This window comes from Malus sylvestris, chromosome 16, assembly GCF_916048215.2.
Source record: "Malus sylvestris chromosome 16, drMalSylv7.2, whole genome shotgun sequence".
NCBI lineage: Eukaryota > Viridiplantae > Streptophyta > Magnoliopsida > Rosales > Rosaceae > Malus > Malus sylvestris.
In genome coordinates, this window is record NC_062275.1 from 30,600,560 (window position 1) to 30,626,510 (window position 25,951).

The following is a 25,951-nucleotide window of genomic DNA, read 5'->3' on the forward strand; positions in this document are numbered from 1 at the left end:
GATCAATGCCAACACTTGGAAGACTTACTCTGCGATGATGGCCCAAGCTTATAACCATGCCTCCACCGAGGCAAGAACATACCAAGGGAAACCCCCCACAGCCACCCTTTATCAACAAGTAGGGAGTGGAAGCCAGATCCAACCAAATGAGAAGACTTCGACCTTCCAAACGGCAGCAGTGCCTCCCCCTGCCTTACTTAATATTTCGCCAAGTCAACTGACATATCAATCTCAGGGCAAAAGGAAAGATGTCCATCCTCACCAGTCTCATTTTACTAAAAGGAGAAAAAGACACTATCGCGATAACCAAGGGTATCGCCAAGATAATGCCTGCCCCCAGGCAGTCAACATAGTGGGCCAAGCACGTGTCAGGACAGGCCTTACCCCGAGGTATAAGACATACACACCTTTGAACGCCACATGCGTGGCCATTTACCCCAGCATAGCACACATGATACCGAAGCCAATGACAAGGCAGTCGGGTTACAATCCCACGAAGAACACGGGCATATTTTGCTGCTACCACGAGTATAATGGCCATGACGGCGAAAAGTGTATCACCCTTCATGATCATATTGAAGCTTTGGCACGTGAAGGAAAAATTGATCAATTCCTCATTCACCCTTCAAGGGGTAATCGTAACCAAAGCCAGGTCAATGTGATATATTCCATAAGTGGTGGCACACCCATATCTAAATCTTCCAATAGGGCTATGAAAAATAGTGAACGAGCTTTAAGGTCTGGCCACCAAGTGTTTCACGTGGAAGACATCAGGGGAGGCAAGTATCAAAAGCCTAACTAGGATCCAATATGTTTCTACCCTGAGGAAGAAAGAGGTATCATCTACCCTCACAACGACCCACTGATTGTGGAGGCTCACACAGCCAACTTTGAAGTAAGACGAATCCTGGTAGACACAGGGGTTTCAGTCAATATCATGTTTGCTGAAGCTTTCAGGGCACTTAATATAGTTGAACACTTGCACGATCGCTCAATTTCTCCTTTGTAAGCTTCTCCGGTGATATCGTGCAACCTATACATTTACCTTTCACCATTGGTACATGCCTTTACACAGCTACCATTACCATTAACTTCCTGGTAGTTGATTGCCCAACGGCATAGAATGTCATCTTCGAACGCACATGCATCACTGATATCAAGGCTATGGTATCCACACATATGTTGTTAATGAAATTTCCAACCCCTTATGGCAATGGTTACATCAGAGAAGATCAACTTAGTGCACGGTCATGTTACAACACTTTGATCAAGAAATAACACCTACTTGTGCCCAAGGAAACCTTTTCTATACATGACCAAGTCATAAAGACCAGCTCGGACGAAGCCAACTTGGATCTTCACGGTGGTAACAATCAACCCAACGATCCTCGAGATGACTCTTTCACCCAACAAGCACAACCCGCTGAAGAGCTGGAGAAGGTTTCTATATCAAAAGATTATCTAGATCGCATGGTGAAGATTGGCACCACCTTGTCACCACCCATTCGATTGGCATTAATCTCTTTTTTGCAAGAGAACACTGAGGTCTTCGCCTGGTCATACGAGGACATGCCAGGCATCTCTCCCGATATCATATGTCATCGCTTGAGTATTGACCCCAAGACCAAGCCGGTGAGACAGAAGCGAAGATCTTATGACGCTGAACGATACGAAGCAATGAAGGCGGAAGTTGAAAAACTTAAGGGCATAGGCTTCATCCGTGAATGTGGTCCTTGTTAAGAAAAATCCAACCAAAGAAAGTCTCTTGCTCCAAAAGGTCTTGTGGAGAATGTGTGTCGACTACACCGACCTAAACAAAGGATGCCCAAAGGATAGCTTTCCTTTTCCTCTCATTGACAGACTTATAGACTCTACGGCAGGGTGTGAACTCCTGAGCTTCATGGATGCTTACTCAGGATATAACCAAATCCTCATGAACCCTCCGAACCAAGAACACACAGCGTTCACTACTGACAGGGGACTATATTGCTATAAAGTCATGCCCTTCGGCCTAAAGAATGCAGGAGCAACTTATCAGAGACTAGTCAATTCAATGTTTATTGAACAGATTGGGAAGAGCATGGAAGTTTACATTGATGATATGCTAGTCAAGAGCAAACATGCTAACCAACACATCGCTAACCTATCTGAAACTTTCACCATTTTGAAGAGGTATCGAATGAGGTTGAACCCTAACAAATGTGCCTTCAGCGTAAGCTCTAGCAAATTCTTAAGCTTCATGATAAGCCAACGAGGCATTGAGGCTAATCCTGAGAAGATCAAAGCAATCCTGGACATAAAGGAACCGGTAACTTCAAAAGACATCCAGAGCCTTACTGGCAAAGTGGCAGCCTTAACTAGGTTCATCTCTAAGGCCATAGACAGATGTGATCCTTTCTTCAAAGCACTTAAGGGAAGTAAGAAGCACATTACATGGACTCATGAATGTGCCGAAGCATTCAAGAACCTCAAAGACTACATGAGTAAAGCCCCTCTGCTCTCCAAACCTGAGGTTGGTGACACTCTCATTATCTATCTGTCTGTATTGGCTTTAGCAGTAAGTTCCATTCTCATTCGAAAGGATGGTAATTTTGAATGGCCTGTCTACTATGCTAGCAAGGCCTTATAAGATGCAGAGACACGATACTCCAACATTGAGAAATTGGCTTTAGCATTGGTCATGTCTGCTTAAACACTTCGCCCTTACTTCCAAGCACACTCCATCATCGTGCTTACCAATCATCCTCTTCAACAGATACTCCAAAATCCTGACACTTCGGGGCGAATGATAAAATGGATGATAGCATTAGGTGAGTTTGACATCTCCTACCAACAAAGCTAGCTGAGAAGGGCCAAACAATGGCAGACTTCATCGCTGACTTCACATATCCTGTTGACATTGTTTCTACGCCTAAAGAAGTGGTTTCAATACCCTCAGAAGCTCAGAAAATATAACCAACAGCCCCAGCATGGAGTCTATATGTTGATGGCTCGTCCAACCAACAGGGTTATGGAACAGGACTAATCCTTACGACCCCTGACAAAGTGGCGATGGAGTATGCTCTTCATTTCAAGTTCAAAGCGTTAAACCATGAGGCCGAATATGAAGCCCTCATAGCAGGCTTACATTTGGCCAAACACCTTGGGGTTAAATGAATTGATATCTTCAGTGACTTCCAATTGGTGGTTAACCTGGTCACCAATAACTTTAACGCTAAGGATAACTCCATGGCAGCATATCTAGCACAAACACAATTGTTGCTCAAGCACTTCCACTACCAGATCACCCAAATTCCTCGAGCGGCAAACAGTCATGCAAAAGCTTTGGCTCGCCTCACCTCGCCTCAGCGGTGGTAGACAAGATTGGGAGAAAAATCCAGGTCAAATTGTTGGCAGCACCAAGCACCATGGCTGCAGAAGTGTGCAACTTACAACAAGGGGATAGTTGGATTACCCCGATTTATAGATTCCTTGCTCATGGCACCCTTCCAAATGACAAAGTCCAAGCTAAGCAGATTTGATACAAAGCTACCCGTTACTTGATCATTAATGACCAACTCTACAAGCGGGGTTTTAACCTACCAAACCTAAGATGCCTTACGCCCACAGAGGCGGAAACTGTCATTCGGGAAATACATGAAAGAGTCTACGGAGATCATGCTGGATCTCGATCCTTAGCACATAAGGCTTTTCGCCAAGGATATTACTGGCCAACACTCCACCAAGATGCCATCAGAATATCCCACTCATGTGATAAGTGTCAACGCTACGCAACTATTCCTTACTCCCCTCCTAAACCGCTCACTTCTATGATCAACCCTTGGCCCTTCACCCAATGGGGACTTGATTTGATCGGCCCAATGCCTGCAGGGAAGGGCAAGGTTCGCTATGCAATCGTTGCAGTTGACTACTTCACAAAGTGGGCCGAAGTAGAACCCTTGGCAACCATTACTAAGGCAAAAATAGAAGACTTCGTATGGAAGAATATCCTTTGCAGATTCGGCATTCCCAATGTGATAGTCACCGATAATGGGCGATAGTTGGACAACAATAAGTTCAGGATGTTTTGCTCTAAGTTCAACATCAACTTATGTTTTGCCTCCCCAGCTCATCCCTAGTCTAATGGACAAGTTGAAGCCATCAACAAAATAATCAAGCAAACTTTGAAAACCAGCTTGGAGAAGGATAAAGGTTATTGACCAGAATTTGTACCCTAAGTTTTTTGGTCATATCGCACTTCGTATCCGACATCAATAGGAAAAACCCTATTCTCACTTACCTTTAGTACAGAGGCAGTTGTCCCAGTTGAGCTTGAGCAAGTAACGTTCCGAGTCCAAAACTACGTGCAAAGCGAAAATGACAAACAACTTACCCTCAACTTAGATCTAGTCGAGGAACACATAAACCAGGTTCACTTGAGGAATGTCGCCTATAAGCAGCGCATCTCCAACTACTATGACTCAAAGGTCAAACCTCATTCTTTCAAAGTGGGGGACTGGGTATTGAAGAAAAGATTACTCTGCGATAGAGTCCCGAGTGAAGGAACACTTAGTCCAAACTGGGATGGACCGTTTGAAGTTGTTGGCATCAGTCGCCCTGGCTCCTACAAGCTTAGAAGCTCTGATGGCAAGACCTTTGGCCATCTATGGAAGGCTGATCACTTGAAGTACTATTACAAGTAAACTTACATTGTACAAGTGTTAAGCTTCAGCCGTTCGGCATCCTATGTAACGAAGACTATTTGGCATGAATTCAATAAAGAGTTGATTTAGACAACTCGGTCCTAATCCTCTTACATTCCTAGCAATGAAAAACTCATGTTTAAAGCTTCAACATGAATGCTTCCAACATGAAACTAAGTCTAAGTATATGTCAACAAGACTATACAACACATTCCAATACATTTATACATTCCAACACATTCCAACACATTCATACATAAGCCAACTATGCTTCGAAAAGGTTCAACATACTTATGCAAACAAGCCACACCAGAGCAAGAGTATCTCATTTCATCAGGGTTAAAAGCAAGAGTATCCCATATCATGCTTTTTCCCTGTCTTTTCCTTTGCCCTTGCTCTTACCTGCAAGACAAGGAGAAAAAATACAATCATTCAAAACCTGAAATCAAACTTCTGATCTGGAACTGATTGCCCGGAATCTTTGCATGGTTGTTTGCCTAACATTGTTCTCGGGTACTCATCCTCAACTATTGTCAAGGTCACGAAGTTCTTTGGTAAATACCTCATAACAGTTGATACGATATTGACGCTTTACACTGAAGCTGCCACGCATGGATAAGTCGCTGAGAAGTAGTGCTCTAAAGGACCATTTAAATGCAAAGGTTGCATTCCACTCCTCCATCGGGGACAAATGCTGTAAGAGATTGAAGCAGAAGGATCAATGATAAGCTGGAACAGATCACTACAGCACGATGCCCTTCTTGCAGAACCACACAACCTAGACAGAGGAGTCTAAATCAAATCCAAACCCAGCATCGCTGCCCTATCCGAAGAACTCGAGAAGCTTCAACAACCTTTCGCTGACACTATCGCCAAGGAGCAAAGCTTCCCCATACCATACCCACTACTTTGTCGATAACATAAGTATCCCATATCATTAAGGTCGAATGTACTCTAGATTTGATGGACTTGTTTTGACCCTCAAATTCTTAAGTCGACCTTATACTCTGAAAGAAACCAGAAAACCCTCCAGCCCAGTTCAAGAATAAGCATGTGGAAAGTTACTTCTTCAAAAGCAAAAGTATCTCATATCATCTCTTCTCCATTTGCTTCTCCTTATCCTTGTTGTTGTTTACGACACAAGGAGAAAGAGAACAATCAACCGGAAGCCGAAGTTGAACCTCTGATCCAAGTTGCTTGCTTGGAAGTTTGATTGCTTACCTTGTCTGTCACCTCCTTCGGTAAATCTCCTAGCTCAATGACTTGGGGGACTCCTACTATAGGGTTTGTACCATACTTGACCAAGCCCGAAACTACAAGTAAGCTTCAAGTGAAATTGATACATTACCTTATGCATCTTCATCGATTAAATATACCACCCCTGGATGGAGGAAAAGTACTTCCAGAGAAGATGCCACATCTACATATGAGACAGATAAGGCAAGTGAAAATGCTACCACACTTCGGTACTTAGAAGTTTCATGATTACTCAATGCTTGGATCTTGCAAGTCCCCAACCGAGGAGCTTCCTTCACTCGAGAACTTAGGGCAACATTGTTTATACCATACTTGACCAATCCCAAAACTACTGAGCACCGGTCAACGTTATACCGTCAAGGACCCAGAAGAGTTTCCCTCCAACCAGGAGGCCAATCACAGCGCGACACATGTCGACATCAGAAGTCAATCATAGCGCAACATGTGTCAACATCAGAAGCTAATCGCAACACAACACGTGTCAATGTCAGAATGAAACTAGAAACTCTCTTCTATAAATAGAGATCATTCTCTCACAATATTTCCTAATGTCATTGGTACTAAATCATTCACTAGTACTCACTAAAGGAGAGCTTGAACCTATGTACTTGTGTAAACCCTTCACAATTAATGAGAACTCCTCTACTCCGTGGACATAGCCAATCTGGGTGAACCACGTACATCTTGTGTTTGCTTCCCAGTTCCTATCCATTTACATACTTATCCACACTAGTGACTGGAGCAATCTAGCGAAGGTCACAAACTTAACACTTTCTATTGTACCAAAGTCCTCACTGATTTTGTGCATCAACAGATCTTATAAGAAGAAGTAGCATCAAGTTCAGGATAAACTTTACATGATTGTCGAGAAGAAAATTATGGCATAGAGAAATCTTGAATGGTTCGAGGCGCACCACCATTATTGTCGTTCACAGCCATCTCTTCTTGTTCTTGCTTCTCCCTAGCCTTCTCTTTTCTTCGTTCTCTTTGTTCCTTGCAAATTTGCCTGAGCTTTTGTTCAATCTCTGGTTCGAATTCCACAAGCTGATTTTCTGAGGAACGAGTATCGATCATTCACCTACAAGGAATCAAAGAATGATTTCAGTAATATGCTTGCAAATGTGTCGCAAAGAATCTGGTGATGATGAATATAATCAACAATTGATTTAAGTGAACACAAAGAAAAAGTAAATCAGAGAAGTCCAATTCCTAATAACTCACGGATTACAAACAAAAGACTCCAACTGGAAGACTAGAAGACTCAGGGTGGTATAGTAGAATGAGAAGACAAGAGAAGGTATCCAAATAGAATATGGTAACCGAATACAAATAGTCAAACAAGGAGAAAGTCAAATTGACAATATGTGACCAACGATTTTTTTATTTTTTTATTTTTTTATTTTTTTTATAATGTGAAAACAAAAACAAGATAAAGAACAGAAACAAAGGTAAAAATAAAATATAAGAAAATAAAATAAAATCAATTAAGTAAAGTGTAATCAACAAACCAAGTTGGGATTAAGGGGCAATCCCCAGCAATGGTGCAAAAAACTTGATGTGTATTTAAACTAACCTAAATAATAGATTAATTTAATTTAAACCAAATTAAACTCGCAAGCGCACGAATCAATTGTAGAAATAAATGCAAATACGAGGTCGATCCCACAGAGATTGCTTTTAATACCAATTCAACCAGTTGATTACGTGAAACTTAACTTAACTAGGAAACGAATGATTGACTAATTGATTATGAAAAATAATTAAAACTTCAACTTAAAATTAAACTAGGAATATGAATAATGAAAACACGCAACGAATGAAAGTTTGAAAGAAAGTAATGTGATGAAAGCCTAAGGTCATGAATCCACCAATAACAATCCTATTCCCTTTTCTTCAAGCCAATTACTATCACCATGCCAATATTTAAGGTTGTTCTTTCTAAGATATGAATTAATCCTTGGTTAGGCATCAACTCGTGTTTCTATACGCGTGAAAACTATAGCCTATCAGTTAGACATACATTTAAACACATAAAAGCCCATTAAGCACTGAAGAATTATGTCAACCAAGTAGGACTAGTTTGATATTGGTCATCCTCACTAGTTTGTCTACTCTCCTAAATCTTAGTTCCAATAAACCTAATTGATATTGGTCATCCTCTTAGATTTATCTAGTTATCTAGAAACAAGTTCACAATGATGGCCAATCACAAGAACGTTCGAAACTAGAATAGATTAAGCACAAAATTAAGAACTAAACATGGCATGTAATCGAATAATAATCAACAAGATATTTTGGAAATAATCATGTCATGGCTTCATCATAAACCTTAGAAAAATAGTTTAGTTACACATAGTCATAATAAAAATCACAAAAGAAATCATGGAAAAGATAAAACCCGGAAAAGAATGGTGAAACACGCTAGACTTCCTTCCTTCCTTCCCTTTGGACGACTTTTCTCTTGTTCCGTTCCCCCTTTTAGGTAGCCTAGAGCACTCTATTTATTCTAATAAAATCCTAAAGAGTCAGTTAAAAACTATCCTAAAAAAAAACAAACTCCTAAATAATCAATGAGAGAAACTAGGAAAGAATCCTTCTTGGTTTGGGAAACACGTCATCTGATTTGCACGCCAATTTTAGGGTCAATTTATCTTCTGGAAATTCTGTAAAAATATGGAAACGTAGCTTAATCTCTTATCTTTCCAAGCATATATTGCACGCCACTAGGAAAAATCGGGAAAGCCTCATTCTCCCACAGCTGCGCAGTTCTGACGGGAAAGTTACTCATGCGGGATTGATTTGTAAAACTTGAACGTTTGGCTTCATGGAAAATTATGAAATTTGGATACAACGATCTTCCGCCTCTTAGCTTCCTTCTCCAATTGGCCTTGCATCAAAAACAGAGACAAGGAAAGTAATAAGGCTCTTTTAAGACCAATTCCTTAACAAAAATTAGGGATAATTAACATGAAAACGTAATAAATAATGCACCTATCAAGTGGCTTGCCACCTCTGTTTTGTGGCAATCGGCTAAAAACTCGCCTAGGCTTGTCGGGGCATATCTAGTCGACTGAAATCTTGCTTGAAATTTTCTGGGCACCCGAAGTCGAAGGCTGGGCCCTGTTGCAGCGCCAGCCCTCTGATTTTTTTTTTTAGTTGCAGAGGCGGCGTCTTCACGAAGAAGATGATTGCATAGAAAAAAAATGGGATTTTCTATTTTTCTTAAGACTTGGCTCAACGATGTCGTTTTGGCCAAGTCTAATTTTTTTTTTTTAAATTACAACCCCCAGCCCCCTTCTTCCCCATCCCAAATCCCGATTCCCATCTTCTCATTCACAGTTCACCCAATCCCTCATTCCCAATTCCACAATTCCCCAATTCCTCAAGCCCTAAAGTCCCAATTCTTCAAACCCTATATATATAAGCAGGGTTATCTACGGAACGCTTGGTATACGCCTCCACCTTAATATACCATTAACCATATTTTTAAATATGGACGTCGATAGGCCATCAATATTGATATTGCAAACATACGGTTGTTAATATGTGAATAAGGTGATTGATATAGTTTTCGATATCTTGTTCCCACACTGCAAGCATAAAGCTCGATCAATTGAAAATTTAAACTGTAACTGAGTGTTATTTAGCTAGTAAAAATAAATCTTGTGTATCAAGAGAACTGACAACTTAATTAAACATTAAAATTCCAAGCTTCGATTACTGGTATGCATTCTTCGATCTGTACAATACTGGGCACCTTAAAGTTACAGCTACATATCGAAATAACTAGCTATCACTATACTATTGAATAAAAGGACAAAAAGAAAAAAAGGAAAATGAAGAGAAATTAAAAAAACATAATATATAATTAATAAGATGGATCAAGTAATTAATTAATTTAGTACCATCGATATTATTCTTATGTACCATTTAATAACTCCGCGGTGGTGGCAAGACACCGCATTACCTCAACCTGAGCTCGCAGAGACACGATATAATCTAGGGTTTCCACAACCAAAGAGAGCTCATCCATGGATTCTCCTCCAGGAACAAGACTCTTGAGCACTTGTGTTTTCTTCCGGACCAATCTCTTGGCAATCGAATGGGTTTTTGCTAGGTTATGTTTCCTCCGCAACACAGTTCTAGTACATACCCTCCGGCTTTTCTTCAAGATCTTCTTGTGCATCACTGACGACAGTGATCTCGAAGCTTTCGTTCTCCCACAGTGCTCGGACAAACGACCACCACCACCATCACCACCACCCAGTGTACGCTCAACGAAGATTCTGTTATTGTCGCCGTTGCTGTGGGTAGCATTGGCTATGACGGCGCGGCTCCAAAATGTAGTTCCATTTCTAGTAGAAGCCATGGCTATATCTGCTGATAACTTGATAGCCTTCTTTCTGTCTAAGTTGGTCATCTTCTTCTTTGAACAGGTGGTGCTGCTATTGCATACTTGGAGACCCTTTATCCATTTCTTCAGAAATTCTTGCTTGATACAACAAGAACTGAAATTGCGCATTCTGCAAAATGTGCGGAATCAAGAATTAGGTTTTTGTAAGAACAATATATGATGCGGTAATATTTAGAAACACAAATACCTTGGTTATGAAAGAGAAAAAAAAATGTATGCTAGATTTCTCTTCTATTGGACAGGGATAGGAGAGAAATTCATGGGAGGTCTATATGAATATGACAGACAAGTTTTGCAGAGCGATGCAGTTCTTCTATAGATCCAAGAAAGTTTGAGAGAGAGAGAGAATGAGAAGGAGAAGAATGCGCAGAAACCCCTTATTTATGTGGTGAAAGGACGGGAGGTGTGGGACTTTGAGAGTAAGACACAGCACATGGAAGCACATGGTGGGAATGACCCACCACTCAAACCCTAGCTAGAGATTATGATAGAAATTGGGTCTCGGAATAAATTTTATTAAAAATAGGAAGACTTTGAATATGGTCATTAACTATAAATATTCTTTGATTGAAACCTTGTTGGTTTTCAATTTTTTATCAAAGTCCCTGAAATTAATGTGATAATTTATTTTTATATACGTTACTATATTTTTTAAATTAAAAATTAAAAATTTTAGTTGTTTATATAAATGAGATTTTAAATAAAAAAACTATAATTTGTGGGATTAAAAATATTAAAATATAAATATACTATTTTGGGTGTGTGTGTGTATAAATGGGTACATTCATCAAAATTAAACAAAAAATAATTGTATCAAAACATGGGTACATCTTCAAAATCACAAAAAAAAAAAGGATATTAGGCTTAATAACATTAATAAATTTCTTCGATTAAGCTTGACATGGATACATTTTAAAATCAAAGAAAAAAGAATGTACCCATATAAGTTTAAAAATGAATTAGAAAAAATTGAATAGATTTTATATAAAAAAAGGGTACATTTTACATATAACAAATTGGTATATTTAAGAATGAGTACATTTTAAGATTAAAAATTTGAAAAAAATTACATGAATGGGTACATATAATTAGCATGGGTACATTTGGCAAAATAAAAAATGGGTACAAATAAATTTTAAAAAAATATATGGGTACAAATATAAATAAAACTTTAAAAAATATGGGCACAAAAAAAATTAATATATGGGTACAAATTAAAACTAAAAAGAAAATTGGTACAAATTAAAAAAGTGTTACAAATTAAAAATGGGTACAAACTAAAACTAAAAATATATGATAAAAATATGGTCATAAATATAAATATACTAATTGTAACATTTTTAAAATTAAATGAATACATTTAGAAATAAAAATATTTTATTATCGAAATATTTAATGATGTTATTAATCCTCAAGGACCTTGATCAAAAATTGAAAAGGAATAGGATTTTAATCAATGGAGTAGCAAAATGAAGAATGAGAACCTAATTTCTCTTTAAAAATAGGGTGTCTTAGATTTTGCCCTTTACAATTCATGATTCCTAGATAAAAACTCATCTACATATAAACGTCCAATAAAAGCCCAAATTTAAAATCTGCAGCCACATCGGAACACTATTGACGTACTAATACAATTTATTTATACCCATGCCACTTTCCCAAATCCCTAAATTTATTACAAATTAAAAGTTGTAGAAAAAGTGAAATAAAATATACAAACTGTTGTATTGCATTAATTGTATCCATATCATACCAAAAAGTTACCTTTTTGTGATATATATATTGCATTAATTGGGAAGTAAATTAATTTATTAAAAAAATTATACTAAATCCGTATTATATATTTTCAATCAAATAACACTTCTCTAACTTGTAGGTAAATTATTTTTCATGTATTGTTACATATATTAGTCACATTTCATTGTTGTATAAGTATAGGTATGACATAATATTTTTCAATATAATACATCAAATTATATTTCTTCTTGTTACAGGTAAATTATTCTCCATGTATTAGTGAAAAAAAAAGATATTATATTACACACGGGTTATAATTTTTTGTAGGTAAATTATTGGAAATTAATTTGTAGGTAGGTAAATTAATTTGTTCCAATTATATACTACACCTAGATTATATATATATATATATATATATATATATATATATATATATATATATATATATATATTTTCTTTTTTTTTGAGAAAACCTAGATTATATATTTTGAATCAAAGAACATTTTTATATACACGGTAGGTAAATTATTTTTCATGTATTATTACTTATATTAGCCTATTAGGGACGTTTTTTGGTAAAAATATATAAAGTAATATGTATATGATTGTTTGTAGGTAAAAGATAAAATCAAAAGCATGATCCAATTCCTAAGTTAATGCAATATTTTGTTATTGGTATACTGACACACCCCGACCTAAATCGAGGCGTGTTGGCCGTCACATGAGGATGACGTAGCCATGTGCGCAGTGCGAAAGTGATAATGATATGAAAATGTGAGTAAATAAAAACCAACTAGCTAACTTAGACTAGATAAATAAATAAGTGCACATGGAGGTACTTAAGGTGTAGATACACATATTCAGAGTATAAGTAACCTAGATGCAGTCTATCTAGCTAAATATTAATTATACAAGACATGAACGAAATTCCTACATTATTTGAAGTTTGTTAGAACTACCGAAGAGCCCTCGTAAGCCACCAACAAGTACGCCTAATAGAACATAGAGGGGCGCAAAACAAAAAATGTGAGTGGGCAAAAACAGAGCTTTTTGAAACCATTTCTCCTTCCAAAAATAATAACTCACTCACCGTAAAAACCATATAATTTCTCATAAAATAATAATACATATGTATATAGAAATTAGGCTTGAGAGCAATGAAAACCAAAGTATGTGTCATGTCAAGTATCTCAGTAATAAATGTGTAAGCTAGGTGATGTGAATCAATATAAAATGACATGTTAGCAGTAGTCACCTAACGTGACCTATACGACTAAACCTATAGCTCATAAACCAATTCCTACACACGAGTCGGAACAACCTATTGTGGTATGTACGACATGCTAGGTGTAAATAAGTACGCTCAAGTGCTACGATCACGCGAAGGCTGTGCAATGAATTGCAGGTCATCTATGAGTCGAAACCACCTAATATGGTATGTACGACAGGCTGGCACCAAACTTGGATCCAAGGTGAGCGTACGGTGTGGGAGGTGAACGATCACGTGAAGGCTATGCCCTGGCCTCTGGCGGGAGCACTAACATCGGGGTGTAGGATAATGAACTCTAAATGCATCTACGCATAACCATAAACACCGCAACCACTATCATCTTACAATACTCACCTGAAGCTTACCTAGCCTCCGCAGCATTATACAATATTATGCATACACATGCTAATACATATACTAAAATGAAATGCAAGTATGACATGGCACTTAAAACATAATTCCATTTAAATCATTTTCTGGGCGAATGTAAAACGTATATACATATATATATATATATAGAAAATCAAAAGCCCACTCACTGGTATGTAGTAAGGTCGTAACCCCCGAGTCTCGCCTGGACGATTGCAACACAAAACAAATTTTCAAAATTTATTTTTCTCCCCCATTTTGTTATGGCAAATACAAAGGATGTTAAATGAATGATATGCCAATTTCATTAAACAAAAGAAATTGATATGTCAATTGAGTTCAACAAAGAAATATCCAACCACAAATGAAGTGTATAAGAACCAACAACAAAGACATCAAAGAAGTTGAGGCACAAGGTACAATTCTCGGTACCAAAATATTAAAACCAAAGGAGCATGTCAATGTAATCTATTCAAATCACCCATTTGTTTAGGATAGCCAACAATAGCTAAGCCGAGAGTAGCACTACAATAATTACAAAAATATGGAGTTTCAAATTACAATTTAAGCACAAATGTTTAATAACATAGCAAAAGAAATTAAACTCCCCCAAGATTAGTGTTCTCCTAAGAAAGCTACACTTGAAACCACACTCCCCCATAAGATGTGCTCTCTAAACAACCTACTCTCATAAACTACATTCCCCCATGACCAAGAATTCCTCAGAATGAGACAATGTGTTCGAACGCAGAGGAGAGCCAGAGGCATTAGTTTTAGTAGCCACATCTTCATTTGCAACAATACTAACTTCATCCTCATCATCAGAGTACGTGAACCAGATATGCTTGGTCTTAGGAGTTGGAGGAGAATGAAAGGGTTGAACCTTATGAGAAGAGACTCATTTCCCTTTTGCAACATAGATTGCTGCCATTTTAGCTGCCACCACACCACAGTGACCAGACAAATTAGCAGCAAAGTATGAAGGAAATGATGGAGCCACATTATAATGAGGAACCAATTTTGGAGGACGCATAGATGGTTCAGGTGCAAACGATGAAGGGTTCAAGGATAACTGACTTAATGACTAGGCATGGGGGGAATGACTGATGTGTGGTGAAGATGTTGTTTGACCCATTGAGGATTGAAACAACACGAATTGTTTTCGAAGAGAATTAAATTCAGACTCAAGGTGGGCAATCTTTCTTTCCTGAGTGCATTAGAAGGAGGAGAGGACGAAGATCACCCAGAGCAATGGCAAACATCACATTGCTCAGGTTCATGAAACATTTATCCAATTCCTTGGTGGACCTAGAACAAACATCATCTTTATAAAATGGGACATCAACACGCTGACAAATGAGAGCTATGAGGCAAGCATAAATAGTGGACCCACGCTGTTGTTTGCTTGGATGCTTGGTCTTAGACATAATTGAACGGAAAATGAAGAAACCAAATGGTACATCGGTTAGACTCATCATATCATATAGGACCCTAACAGCTTCTAAAGTAGGATTTCCATTGATTAAGGTTCCAAGAACATTTCTACGCAGAAAATCAGACCCCAGTTTATAGAAAGGCTTAAGACTCAATTTTGACACTTCATTCTTAACCAGAAGTATAAAAGAGTCTAAGTAAGCTTGACGATGGTAGGCATCATTGTCATAATGACAAGTGATCAAATCAAAAGAATGCATCTGGATGCGTTGGAGATATCTAAACCTAGGATATCACAAATGAAATTGGAATCAAAAGGAACATATACACCACGAACATAAACTTGACTCCCAAAATCTGAAAACTTGGAGGGAACATTGGCATAGAACTCTTGAACCACTGACAAATTAAAAGTGGGAGGAGGAGAATTTACCTTACATAGCTTGTAACGGTCTATGAGATCATTAAAAATTATGGCATCTCCAATGGGAAGATCATCCCAAACAACTTGACATTCTGAAACAACACTTCTAGCAACTACCACCTTATAGAATTTTGCAGCCCGAGTTGTAGAAGAGGTTAGAGTGACAGATGATTCAAAAGCAATGGCTGTAGCGTTCACATATTGGGATCGAGTTTGTCAATGAGGAAAAGAAGATTGAGAACAGGAGTGACAAAGTGATGCCTGACTTGAGGACATATAGGCAAAGATTCTTAGTGACAGGTGATCGGAGTTAGACAGATAAAAGGGTGCACGGACGAAAACCAACGACACAAGTGACGGTGAATGTAAAATCCTAGTGTGGTTGAGAGGGTAAATGCCTAGGACTTTGTGAAATAATCTGAAACATAGAGATGATATCAACGATTGGGATTAGAAAGGTTAAAATATAACATACAAAGACAGGAATACCATTAATGAACGTCTTTTTTCTGATGAGTTCCAATGATTGGACAGGAAAAAAAAACAAATACCCATTTTGAGAACAATTTAGTACCAAAAACAACGATCCATAGAGAATACCACACTCAAGACCAAAAAATAACACACAAAAAATGAGCACAATCTTGGTACCATTAATCTATAGCTAAATAGACATTTCTCACAAAGAACATAGAAGAAAAACAGCTCTAATATCTATGCTTCCAACCAAATGAGTTAAATTTAATTAGAGACTTGAAAAGGAATATGATATGCAGTGCTATAGACATAGTTCTTCAAAGTCATACATGAACAGTAAATCATATATTAACACAAGTTCATACAACAACCCAGATGTGCCAAGGTATGGGAATGGGATTGGAGATAGCCATCTTTAAATCATAACTTCATTCCACTAAGCTCAAAATTAATTTGAAGGTTAACCAAACTTTTAATAATTCATTAAGTTAAAGAAACAACACTTGGAACACAAATTAAGCTAAGGAGCAAGACACAAAACTACACACAAGGGAAAGCCAAAGCTAGATGAAACTTTAAGAGGGCATATGATGGTGAAACACCCATGTCATTTGATGTGATTGGTGCAAGAAGTATTTGAAGCACCCTAATAACACTTTTGAATAATTTATGACTAGTGGGAGTGAGTTGATGACACACAACATTCTATGTGAGAGCACATTTGTAGGGAAGAATGATTTAGATTCCTCGTTTTGGATAAGCTTTTGAGAAGATTGCTCATAGATGGTGATAATGATGCTCAAATCAATGATTTTTCTTTTGTGTGAACCATTGAGCATGAAAGCAAGATAAAACCGGTGGTGTTTTACACTGGAATTGATACTTAAACTCTATTTATGGAGTAAGTAAAGTCATTACAACCTAATCAAGACCAAAGTAAGCTTATCTCCACAATCAAAATAAGTTTTTGCTAAATGAAAAAATGATTTTTCAGAGACTATCAACCATATTAGGGAAAACCTTTGACAATACAGTGAAAATATTATTCAAGTTTAATCCAAAACCTATTACCCACGTATGACAATTAAGAGATTCAAGACGAGAACAACAGAATTGACTGATGAGAAGATTGTATAGACACAAATAATATATTAAACTACACATGCAATATAAAAAGATTGGAAGCATAGTTGTTCAACCTATTCAATTGATGGCAGAAAGAGCAACAGGCCATCAAAAATTTTTATGCCATTGATTGTCCGAAGTTCTTGTAAGATAGTTAGTCAACTACTTTGTAAATGATACCACGATTAAAGCACATGCTTTCTTTCCATAAACTCATCAAAAAAATGAAATTGAGTTTCAAAATTATTTATAGTTAAATGCAAGACAGGGTCATTCCAAAAAATCAATTTCACACATAAGAACACAATGAAAACAAATGGCCAATAGTTTCACACCAAAGTTATTCAACATATATAACATCTACAACAGAATATCACAAAGAAACAAGACATGATAGAGAGAAACATACTTTTGATTTTTAATGCAACTAACAATCGAGATTGTCTTCATCTTCCCATAAAACACCATTAGAGTTTGATTAGTTGAGATCATTTCAACTAGATAAGGCGTTTTGGAAATTCCAGAGTAGGTGACCCCTATGTGAGACATCATAGAGTGTTTTTTCAAGTTACATAATTCACAAAAATAATATTGAGAGAATAAGAGATGTGGTTGCCCCCTTGGAACCCAAGATATATCGGTTTCTTTTTTCCAATTTGTAACCTTTAGGAATGACAAGAGAGTAGCAATTATGCTTTGATCTTGGAACAATTAGCATGTTCTTTCTATCTTTACCAATAACTTCGCAACATATCTTTGAGAAACAAACTTCAATAGCAACATCATCACACAACTGGCTGATATTCAAAAGGTTTGTTTTCAACCCAGTCACATAATAGACATTTTCAAGCTGGGGAAGGTTAGGAATCTTAACAACACATTTTCCAGTAATGTGGGCCATGCATCCTCCACCAAACTCAATCATATTGCTATTAGCAGGTGCAAGTAATAGGAAGGCATCTTCATCACCAGTCATATGACTGGAGCACCCACTATCAAGGTACCAAACATCTGGTTTAGGAACATAAGGTGCACAGTGAGTTACCAGACATTTATCGGAGACCTTTTGAAAACAACTTGGACATGACTTTACATTGCTAAAGCTAGAAGAATCAACCATTCAAGCCATTTTGTTGACTTCCAAGACTAGTTGATCAACTTAACTTCCCAAGTCATTTTTTTTTTCTGAGTATAGTTTTTGAAATTTAGGCTGAATATAGCCAAGTCCACCACAATGATGGAAAGTGGGAATAAATCTTGTATTTGAAGAGGTACAGACCATAGAAGTTATAGGCAAAATCTCCTCCATAACATGAGAGTTTACGCTTATTGAACATGAACCATTTTCCACCAAATTAGGAGCATTCTTGGTACCATATGGACTTCCAACACGTAGAACTTTGTTGGATCTTTCAGTATTAAGAGTCAGATAATCCGCTTTGTACATAGCCTTATTCACCTAAGATGGTAGCTTCAAGTCGGTTTCATGAAGCATTTCATTATTAGACCTCAACTCATGAACCTGTTGTAGAAATCTTTCTTGAGATATCATCAATTCTTGAACTTGAGCTTTAAGACAGGCAATAAGATCATCTCTTTCATCTTTATTAACACAGATAAGAGCCATTTTATTCAGACCACAAGCAGAGCTTTAAGTAAAATAACCTTCATATTTAACTCTTCCTTGACCAAATGGAAAGACTCAACTTCTCCTTGTAGCTCAGACACATTCTCGAACATCTCAGTATTTTCCAATTTTAAAACACAAGTCTTATCAAACAAAGAGTCATATATGTAAGACGTATCATGATACAATACTTATTCATAAACATTCAAAACATTATCATTGTCACTACTAGAGGCTTCTTTTACAGATACAACAATGACAACACTTTTTCTTTATCTTCTGATGACTTGTCAGAATAGACAGAGTCTCCATCTTTACTGTCACTCCATGTGGCCATCATGGCCTTGTCATGTTTCTGACAAGACATTCTGTTGTTTGCACACTCAGCAGCATGTTGTCCTCTTCCACCACATTCGAAACACGGTTTAAGAACACTTGAAGAAGACTTGTCCTTCCTATCAACAAACCTCCATTGATTTCGTCTAGAAAAGAACCTATCATTATGTTGACCAAATGGATTGCTTCATGACTCCCCAACCTTTTTAACATCTTTTCCTTTGTTCTTGAGATTCATTCGGAATTGTTTAACAAATAAGGCAAGATCGTCATCAGGAGATTGATCACATGATTCATTCACCGCTTGAGATTTATCAACACTTTGAAGAGAAACATCTTTTCTCTTATTGGACTCACCTTCATCCATGTCCAGCTCCATCTCATGGGTGATGAATTTACCAACCAACTTTCCAAGCTTAATCTCATTCAAGTCTTGAAATTCTTGTATAACAGCCTTGTTTGCTTAAAATCTCCTAGGCAAAGTTCTCAAGATTTTTTGAACAATTGTTGTCTCATCAATAGGTTTTCCCAACCCCAATGCCTCATTAGTTAACATTTAAACTTTCTCATAAAAAACCGAGGTCTCAGACTCCAACATTCTCAAATCTTCAAACTTTGAAAGAGTTATTTGGAGTTTAATATCCTTCACTTGTTTGTCACCTTCATGTATAGTTAGGAGTTTGTCCCAAACTTGTTTTGCAATGGTGCAATAACGAATATGAGTAAACTGAGTTGGTGAGATGGCTGAAACAATGGCATTCCATGCTTTTCTATTAGCCATAACTGAATTAATCTCTCATTCAGTCCACTCACCCTTGGCCTTTACTATAGATTCTTCATCGACTATCCTTGAATGAGCCTTCCATTCAAAAGTAAGTTAATCCACTGCAATTAGATCTTGTGCTTTTAGAAAGATTTGACACTTCTTGCTCCATGCAGCATAGTTCGGTCCATCAAAGAACGAAGGAGAATTGCAAGATCTTGGAATACGATCACGATCCATGGTGAGATTCCACTCAATACCGGTAGCCCCAGAGATCACTATATGTATATCTAGAGTAAAGCTCTAAAATTAATTGAGATTGTTACCAGGTGGAATAGCATGCAATTTAAAATCTATATATGTGCTTGTTTGACTAGTCAGCTACACTCTTCAACTAAGATCAAATATGTTAGTTTACTCACACCAGAAATAGTTAAATTAAAGCTCAATATACTACAATGTTCTAAGCAGTTAACTAAGATCCATTTTAGTATACATTTTAACTCTGACAATCTTAGTTGCATGGACTTATCTCTTTGAACATATATTATAAGCAAAGGGTAAGATAAGTAAAGTAGAAAAGCAATAAATTGCACGAGATGTTTTTGGTCGGCAAAATCCACCTCTAGGTTAAAAAACCTGGGACTTTCCACTGATTCCAATCCACTAATGAAAACAAGATTCATACAAAATAACCACACAAGCTTTATTCCTAGATCCTAATATACAGAACAACTTATACCTTTGTGCAACCTTGCCTTTCATGAGATGGACTCTTTTCATCTTCACGAAGTGGCAGCTCCTCCTGAGCTCTTTAGCTGGTGGCACCAAAATCAAATCAACATATGCAACTGATGATATGATGAAGTTGATGCAAATCAAGATTCGATGTCTAGTCAGCTCTACTAGTCAAACATTTGAAAGATGAAACTAACATAAATAAATAAAAATGTCAGTTCAAAGATTTGAAACTTTGAAATACTTGACCTGAAACAAAGATCAAAATCAAAAAAGCAATGCTACCCTAATATGCAATGATGTGGGTGTTTAGTGCATGCATGTGATTTTGTGGCTAGGGTTTTCGTGTAAGAACCTAGGGGTAGCTCACAGCTGAAAACAACCCTTATCAGAAAGTAAAAATCTCCTAGCCAAGTGAAAATGAAACCCTAGATGAAGTTTTTATAGTGGGCTTTGTTTCAGACAAGAAAGGGAACAAGAAAAGACATGTGTCATGTGCAAACACAATCTAAAAAAGATCTAGGGTTGAAAAACACTCTCGGGAAAAAGGCTGTCAAAAAGCCCATGTGAGTTGTCTTAAAGTGTGTGCCTAGTTCATGTGAAAGCAGCGAGAAGTTTTGACAAGACAAAACTACTAGACATAATGAACTTGAACTAATGGCATGAAATGTGTATGAGTGAAAAAACCTTTGATGTGAGAAGTTAAACTCTTGAGATGAATATTTGCAGGAGCATGATCCCGGAGAAGCATTTAAACCTTAAATCAAAATAGAGCATGTGTGGTACAATTTACAACATTTGAAAAGGGAAGCCAAACAATAAAACTAGACTTCACAATCTCCCCCTTTGGATTTCCTTGACAAAATAACACAAACGCTATAACTAAATTCACTCAACCTCACTCAAGAGAACACAAAGGACGAATCCTGCAAAGAAGTACTCTTGAAAAAGAACAAGTGAAAATTTATCATGGTTAAAGCAATGAGAAGGAAGTAAATTGTTTAGCACATTGTACATGATTGCAACACAAAACAAATTTTCAAAATTTATTTTTCTCCCCCGTTTTGTTATGACAAAGACAAAGGATGTAAAATGAATGATATGCCAGTTTCATTAAACAAAAGAAATTGATATGTCAATTGAGTTTAACAAAGAAATATCCAACCACAAATGAAATATTTATCTCAAGAGCTTAACCTTTCACATCAAAATGTTGAATGCACCCCACATTAAATTTTAATACCAAATGATTTATGTATCCTACTATGCAATGACAATTTTGACCTTGTTAGGTTTTAAAAAAATAAAAAATTTCTAAATACACCACAAATCACTTTTATTATTTATCTTCTTCTACTATCTAAACTCCTCCCAGCCTCCATTTTTTTATGGTTATTTTCAACTAGGTTTGTCTTACAGAATAGAAAGTAGATAGCATCTAGGAAGCATGAATACTACAAATTGGATGAACACAGATATCCAAAAGCTATAAAATTTGTTAGCAAACCATAATTTTTCATATGAAAAATGCCTACAAATTCGTAAAAGCTTTTGGTTTCATTACACAGGTCAGATATTGCTTTGTAAGATACTACATCAAAGCACAACTTAAAAGTTCACATGTATCAAAATCACCATCGAAAATTAATAGACTACACAGGCAAGCCCTTGCCTGAACAACATAGTAGAACTAAAAAGCAAAATAATAACACATTTAATTTCCAAGATGTTAGAGCGTGATTTGAATGGTGAAGCAGTGACTCACTAAGCCGTTTAAAAATGAAAGAAAAACAATAGAGTAGAATGAAAAACAAAATCCTAAGACGTTTAAAAATGAGTGTTATAAGATTTGAAAAATGTGGGGTGTATAGAAAATGTGGGGTATATAGAGAAAATATGAGGTGTATGTTGAGAATGTGGGGTATGTGGGTATTATGGGTGACACACCCCGACCTAGAATGTCCATTAAGATTCCGAATCGAGCTGTGTTGGCCGACACCTGGAAGGTGACGAAGCCATAAAGTATAGTGACGGAAACATCCCACATCGCCCAGGGGAATGGATCATTTATGCCTTATATGTATATTCCCATCTCTTCCTACCACAAGGCCTTTTGGGAGCTCACTAGCTTTGGGTTTCATCGGAACTCCGAAATTAAGCGAGCAATATCGTGCTATGGCAGAGTCGAGCAATATCGGGCCACGGCGAAGTTAAACGAGCAATATCGGGTTCCATGATGGGTGACCCACTAGGAAGTTCTCGTGTGAGTTCCCAGAAACAAAACTGTGAGGGCGTGGTCGGGGCCCAAAACGAACAATATTGTGCTATGGCGGAGTCGAGCCCAGGATGTGGTGGGGGCCCGGGCCGAGATTTGACAATGGGGAAGTATGTGGGGTTTATTAAGATAATTTTTAGTTAAAAAAGCAAATGTGGCGTGTATTAAGTATGTGGAGTTTATTCAACAATACGTGGGTGTTAATATAATAATTGAAAATGACAATTAACTATATGGAATTTAATCTAGCTAGGGAATTGGACGTCTCTCACATGGAAATTCTAAATTCTGACTTTTTTTCCTTCTAAATTTATTTTCCTTATCCAAATATAGTGGAATTTTTAAATTTGATATTTTTTTATTTATTTAGAGAATCCGTCAATAAGTTCTACTATCAAACCAGTTTTTTAGAGTGAAGATTTGTAGTTGAAAACTATGATTTCAAAAAGAATCATACTTTTCTAGTTCAAATTTTAAGTAGAATACCAAACGGGTCAAGAAAGTAAGAATTATTAAGACTAATGTCTTAAAGCGAACAGGCTTAAATTTACTCGTACCTCTTCTACAAATATATGCTTGTAAGTTAAATAGAATACATGATGGTAAGTATTAAACAGAATTGCATCTTTCTCTCGTCTCTTTCGCAAGCCTGTCCCTGACTTCCTTGCTCTTTGCAGAAAGAGGGGGTGACAACGATTTCTTCTTAGACGCCGAATGAAGAGGCCAGAATTCTGAGAATATCCACTTTAGCTTCAAGGAGACAAATGTAATTAAAAATCTCTTGGAACATGATTTCTGGTTTCCTGTTAATAGCACCGCACCCGGGGATGATCGTTTGGAGCTCCAAAAGACTCCTTTCTACAGAAGATTTGGTGGCCTTGGAGCTTCTAACAAAAGAAAGCCTTAGCTTTCTCTTCTTAGACCCAACTCTCCATGGAACTCTTGAGCTCCTTGTTCTCATTTTTGAGAGAGAGAGAGAGAGAGAGAGAGAGAGAGAGAGAGAGAGGATGTGTTCGTGAGGGGTTAAAGTGGATGTTTATATAGGCCAATATCAGAGGGTCGAGACTTTACATCAGTCATCGTCCATGTATCATTCTAAATCTTTCATAAGTTGTGGTTATTTCAGCACTACAAGAAAAAGAAACAACATCTACAGAGAAAACGCACTTGGAATTGTTTGTCATGCTTTTAACAATAGCTACGCCAACAATAATTAACTAATTAAAATTAAGAATGCATATAAGTTATTAAAGAAAGATGTACCAATCCGCATTTTCCTAAATTCCCTAACATCTTAACCCTCCTAAATGTTTTTATAACTTGTTTTACCCTAGCTAGGATATATCCCGAATTCGTATTGGTGATATGATCAACATATTGTTGCATGCATATAAAGGTGGAAGAGCTCATCCTGATATCTTATATAAAAGTACTGGCCATTTCATACTTAATTCAGTAGTCCCTAACTTAATAATTTTGAGGACTACAAGACCAAACATTTTTCACACTGAAAGGGAACACATATTTATTCATAACAAGACAATCTCAACAGTTGGGACAAATGTTGGAGAAAAACAACCGATCAAAGTATAATCAATCAACCATCCATTCAGTCAAAGCAAGACACAATGGAAATTATTGGGTAAAATGTGAAAAATCTGAATGATTGTATGAGCATAAAACCAAACTTTACGTCAATGACTATTACATATATGTAAAATATCAGCTACATTGCGGACTCTGGACTCATGCAGACCGCTTGGCAATAAAAAATTTCAACTTCATCACCACGAATAATGAGAAGTCAGCTTGTGGTAACAAAAAAAAAAAAAAGAAAAAAAACCACCTGATTAAGTACGTAGACAAGAGAACCAGACGGACACGGGAAGCCGAGCTCACGTTTGCTCTCACTCATCAAATGCAAGAGACCGGTGCGGCCACGATAAATTTGCCGAGACTCCTCATTCAACAGGTTGGCCATTTAACTAATACCTAGCAAGGCTTGATGAAAGGGTAAGCTCAACAAGGGTAGATAAAAATTGATCATGTAGGATCAATGATGAGATAACAATTCCAATAATCAAACGGCTAATTGACTAGGTGGAAGAGATAAAGGGTCTCAAACTAACCAATCATGGGACGCCACACGTTCCCTAATGATTCATCTTCAAGCTTAATCCTACCACTATATAAGGACATGACCTTCAACCAGGTAACTGTTTCTTTACCAAAAAGCTCAAGTTGTTCACTCATTCTCTAAGCCTAACTTAGACATTAAAAAGTCCTTGGCTCACAACACAACCATGTGACAAGGACTAATTAACCTTAAGTACATAGTTGTTTTTTCTACCGAATGATTTCTTAAGTTGGGAAGAAACTTCAATTATTGGGTCTAATTATCCATATAACCAAGTGAGAAGTGACCAAGTTAAAATGCCTGATCAATCATTCATCCATGATGTTGTGGATGTATTATACACCATGGACACCATTCACTTGACTTTCTTGCTCTCTTATTAGAGTGTCAGCTTCCAAAGTGCCGTGCATATATGTATATCGACATTAAAGGTCTTTTCCTAACGTGGGGATTCTTGATAGAAACCAACAAACCAGCCAAGCCCAGATAAGGATTGATGGATTTATATAGCATTATTATTGTCATCCATTTGCATGTGGGGAGAATGGTTCCAAGTTTAAACTGTTTAATGCCACACACGTGCAGAGTTGATAGGCGACTCTGGTGGGTACTCCCCTAATCTCCTTCGGCAAATATATGTTTTCATTTGGATTCATAGACTTCTCTTTGTCCTTGTTTGGAAATATGTGGTCACTATATTTCTCCCTTTTAGGTTCAATATGCTTCTCCTCCTTTACCCTTCAGTTTGCATTATTGTAGGTGCATGGTTGTGGAGCATGCAGTTTGATATATTCATGCCACAACTACCATCCACCCTCTTTCTACAATAATGCATACAGATAACGAGAGTTTAATCCTAGATAACCATTTTTTATTAGAACTAAGT

At 37.1% G+C, this 25,951-nt stretch overlaps 1 protein-coding gene and 1 long non-coding RNA gene across 2 annotated transcripts; both read right to left on the bottom strand.

Moving 5' to 3' along the window:
- Positions 1-8,231: 8,231 nt before the first annotated feature.
- Positions 8,232-9,270, bottom strand: LOC126607171 (uncharacterized). The gene is made up of 2 exons (XR_007617509.1): positions 8,931-9,270; positions 8,232-8,826 (listed from the first exon to the last, which is right to left on the bottom strand). It is a non-coding gene; the product is annotated as an uncharacterized LOC126607171 (long non-coding RNA).
- Positions 9,271-9,630: 360 nt separating this feature from the next.
- On the bottom strand, positions 9,631-10,721 carry LOC126607170 (transcription factor IBH1-like 1). The gene is made up of 2 exons (XM_050274661.1): positions 10,541-10,721; positions 9,631-10,462 (listed from the first exon to the last, which is right to left on the bottom strand). The coding sequence occupies exon 2, from the start codon at positions 10,459-10,461 to the stop codon at positions 9,859-9,861; it is 603 nt and encodes a 200-aa protein (XP_050130618.1). The 5' UTR covers position 10,462; positions 10,541-10,721; the 3' UTR covers positions 9,631-9,858.
- Positions 10,722-25,951: the final 15,230 nt, after the last annotated feature.

Excerpts from the sequence above, each read along its gene's own strand:
- LOC126607170 (XM_050274661.1), bottom strand. The coding sequence starts at position 10,461 with ATGCGCAATTTCAGTTCTTGTTGTATCAAGCAAGAATTTCTGAAGAAA.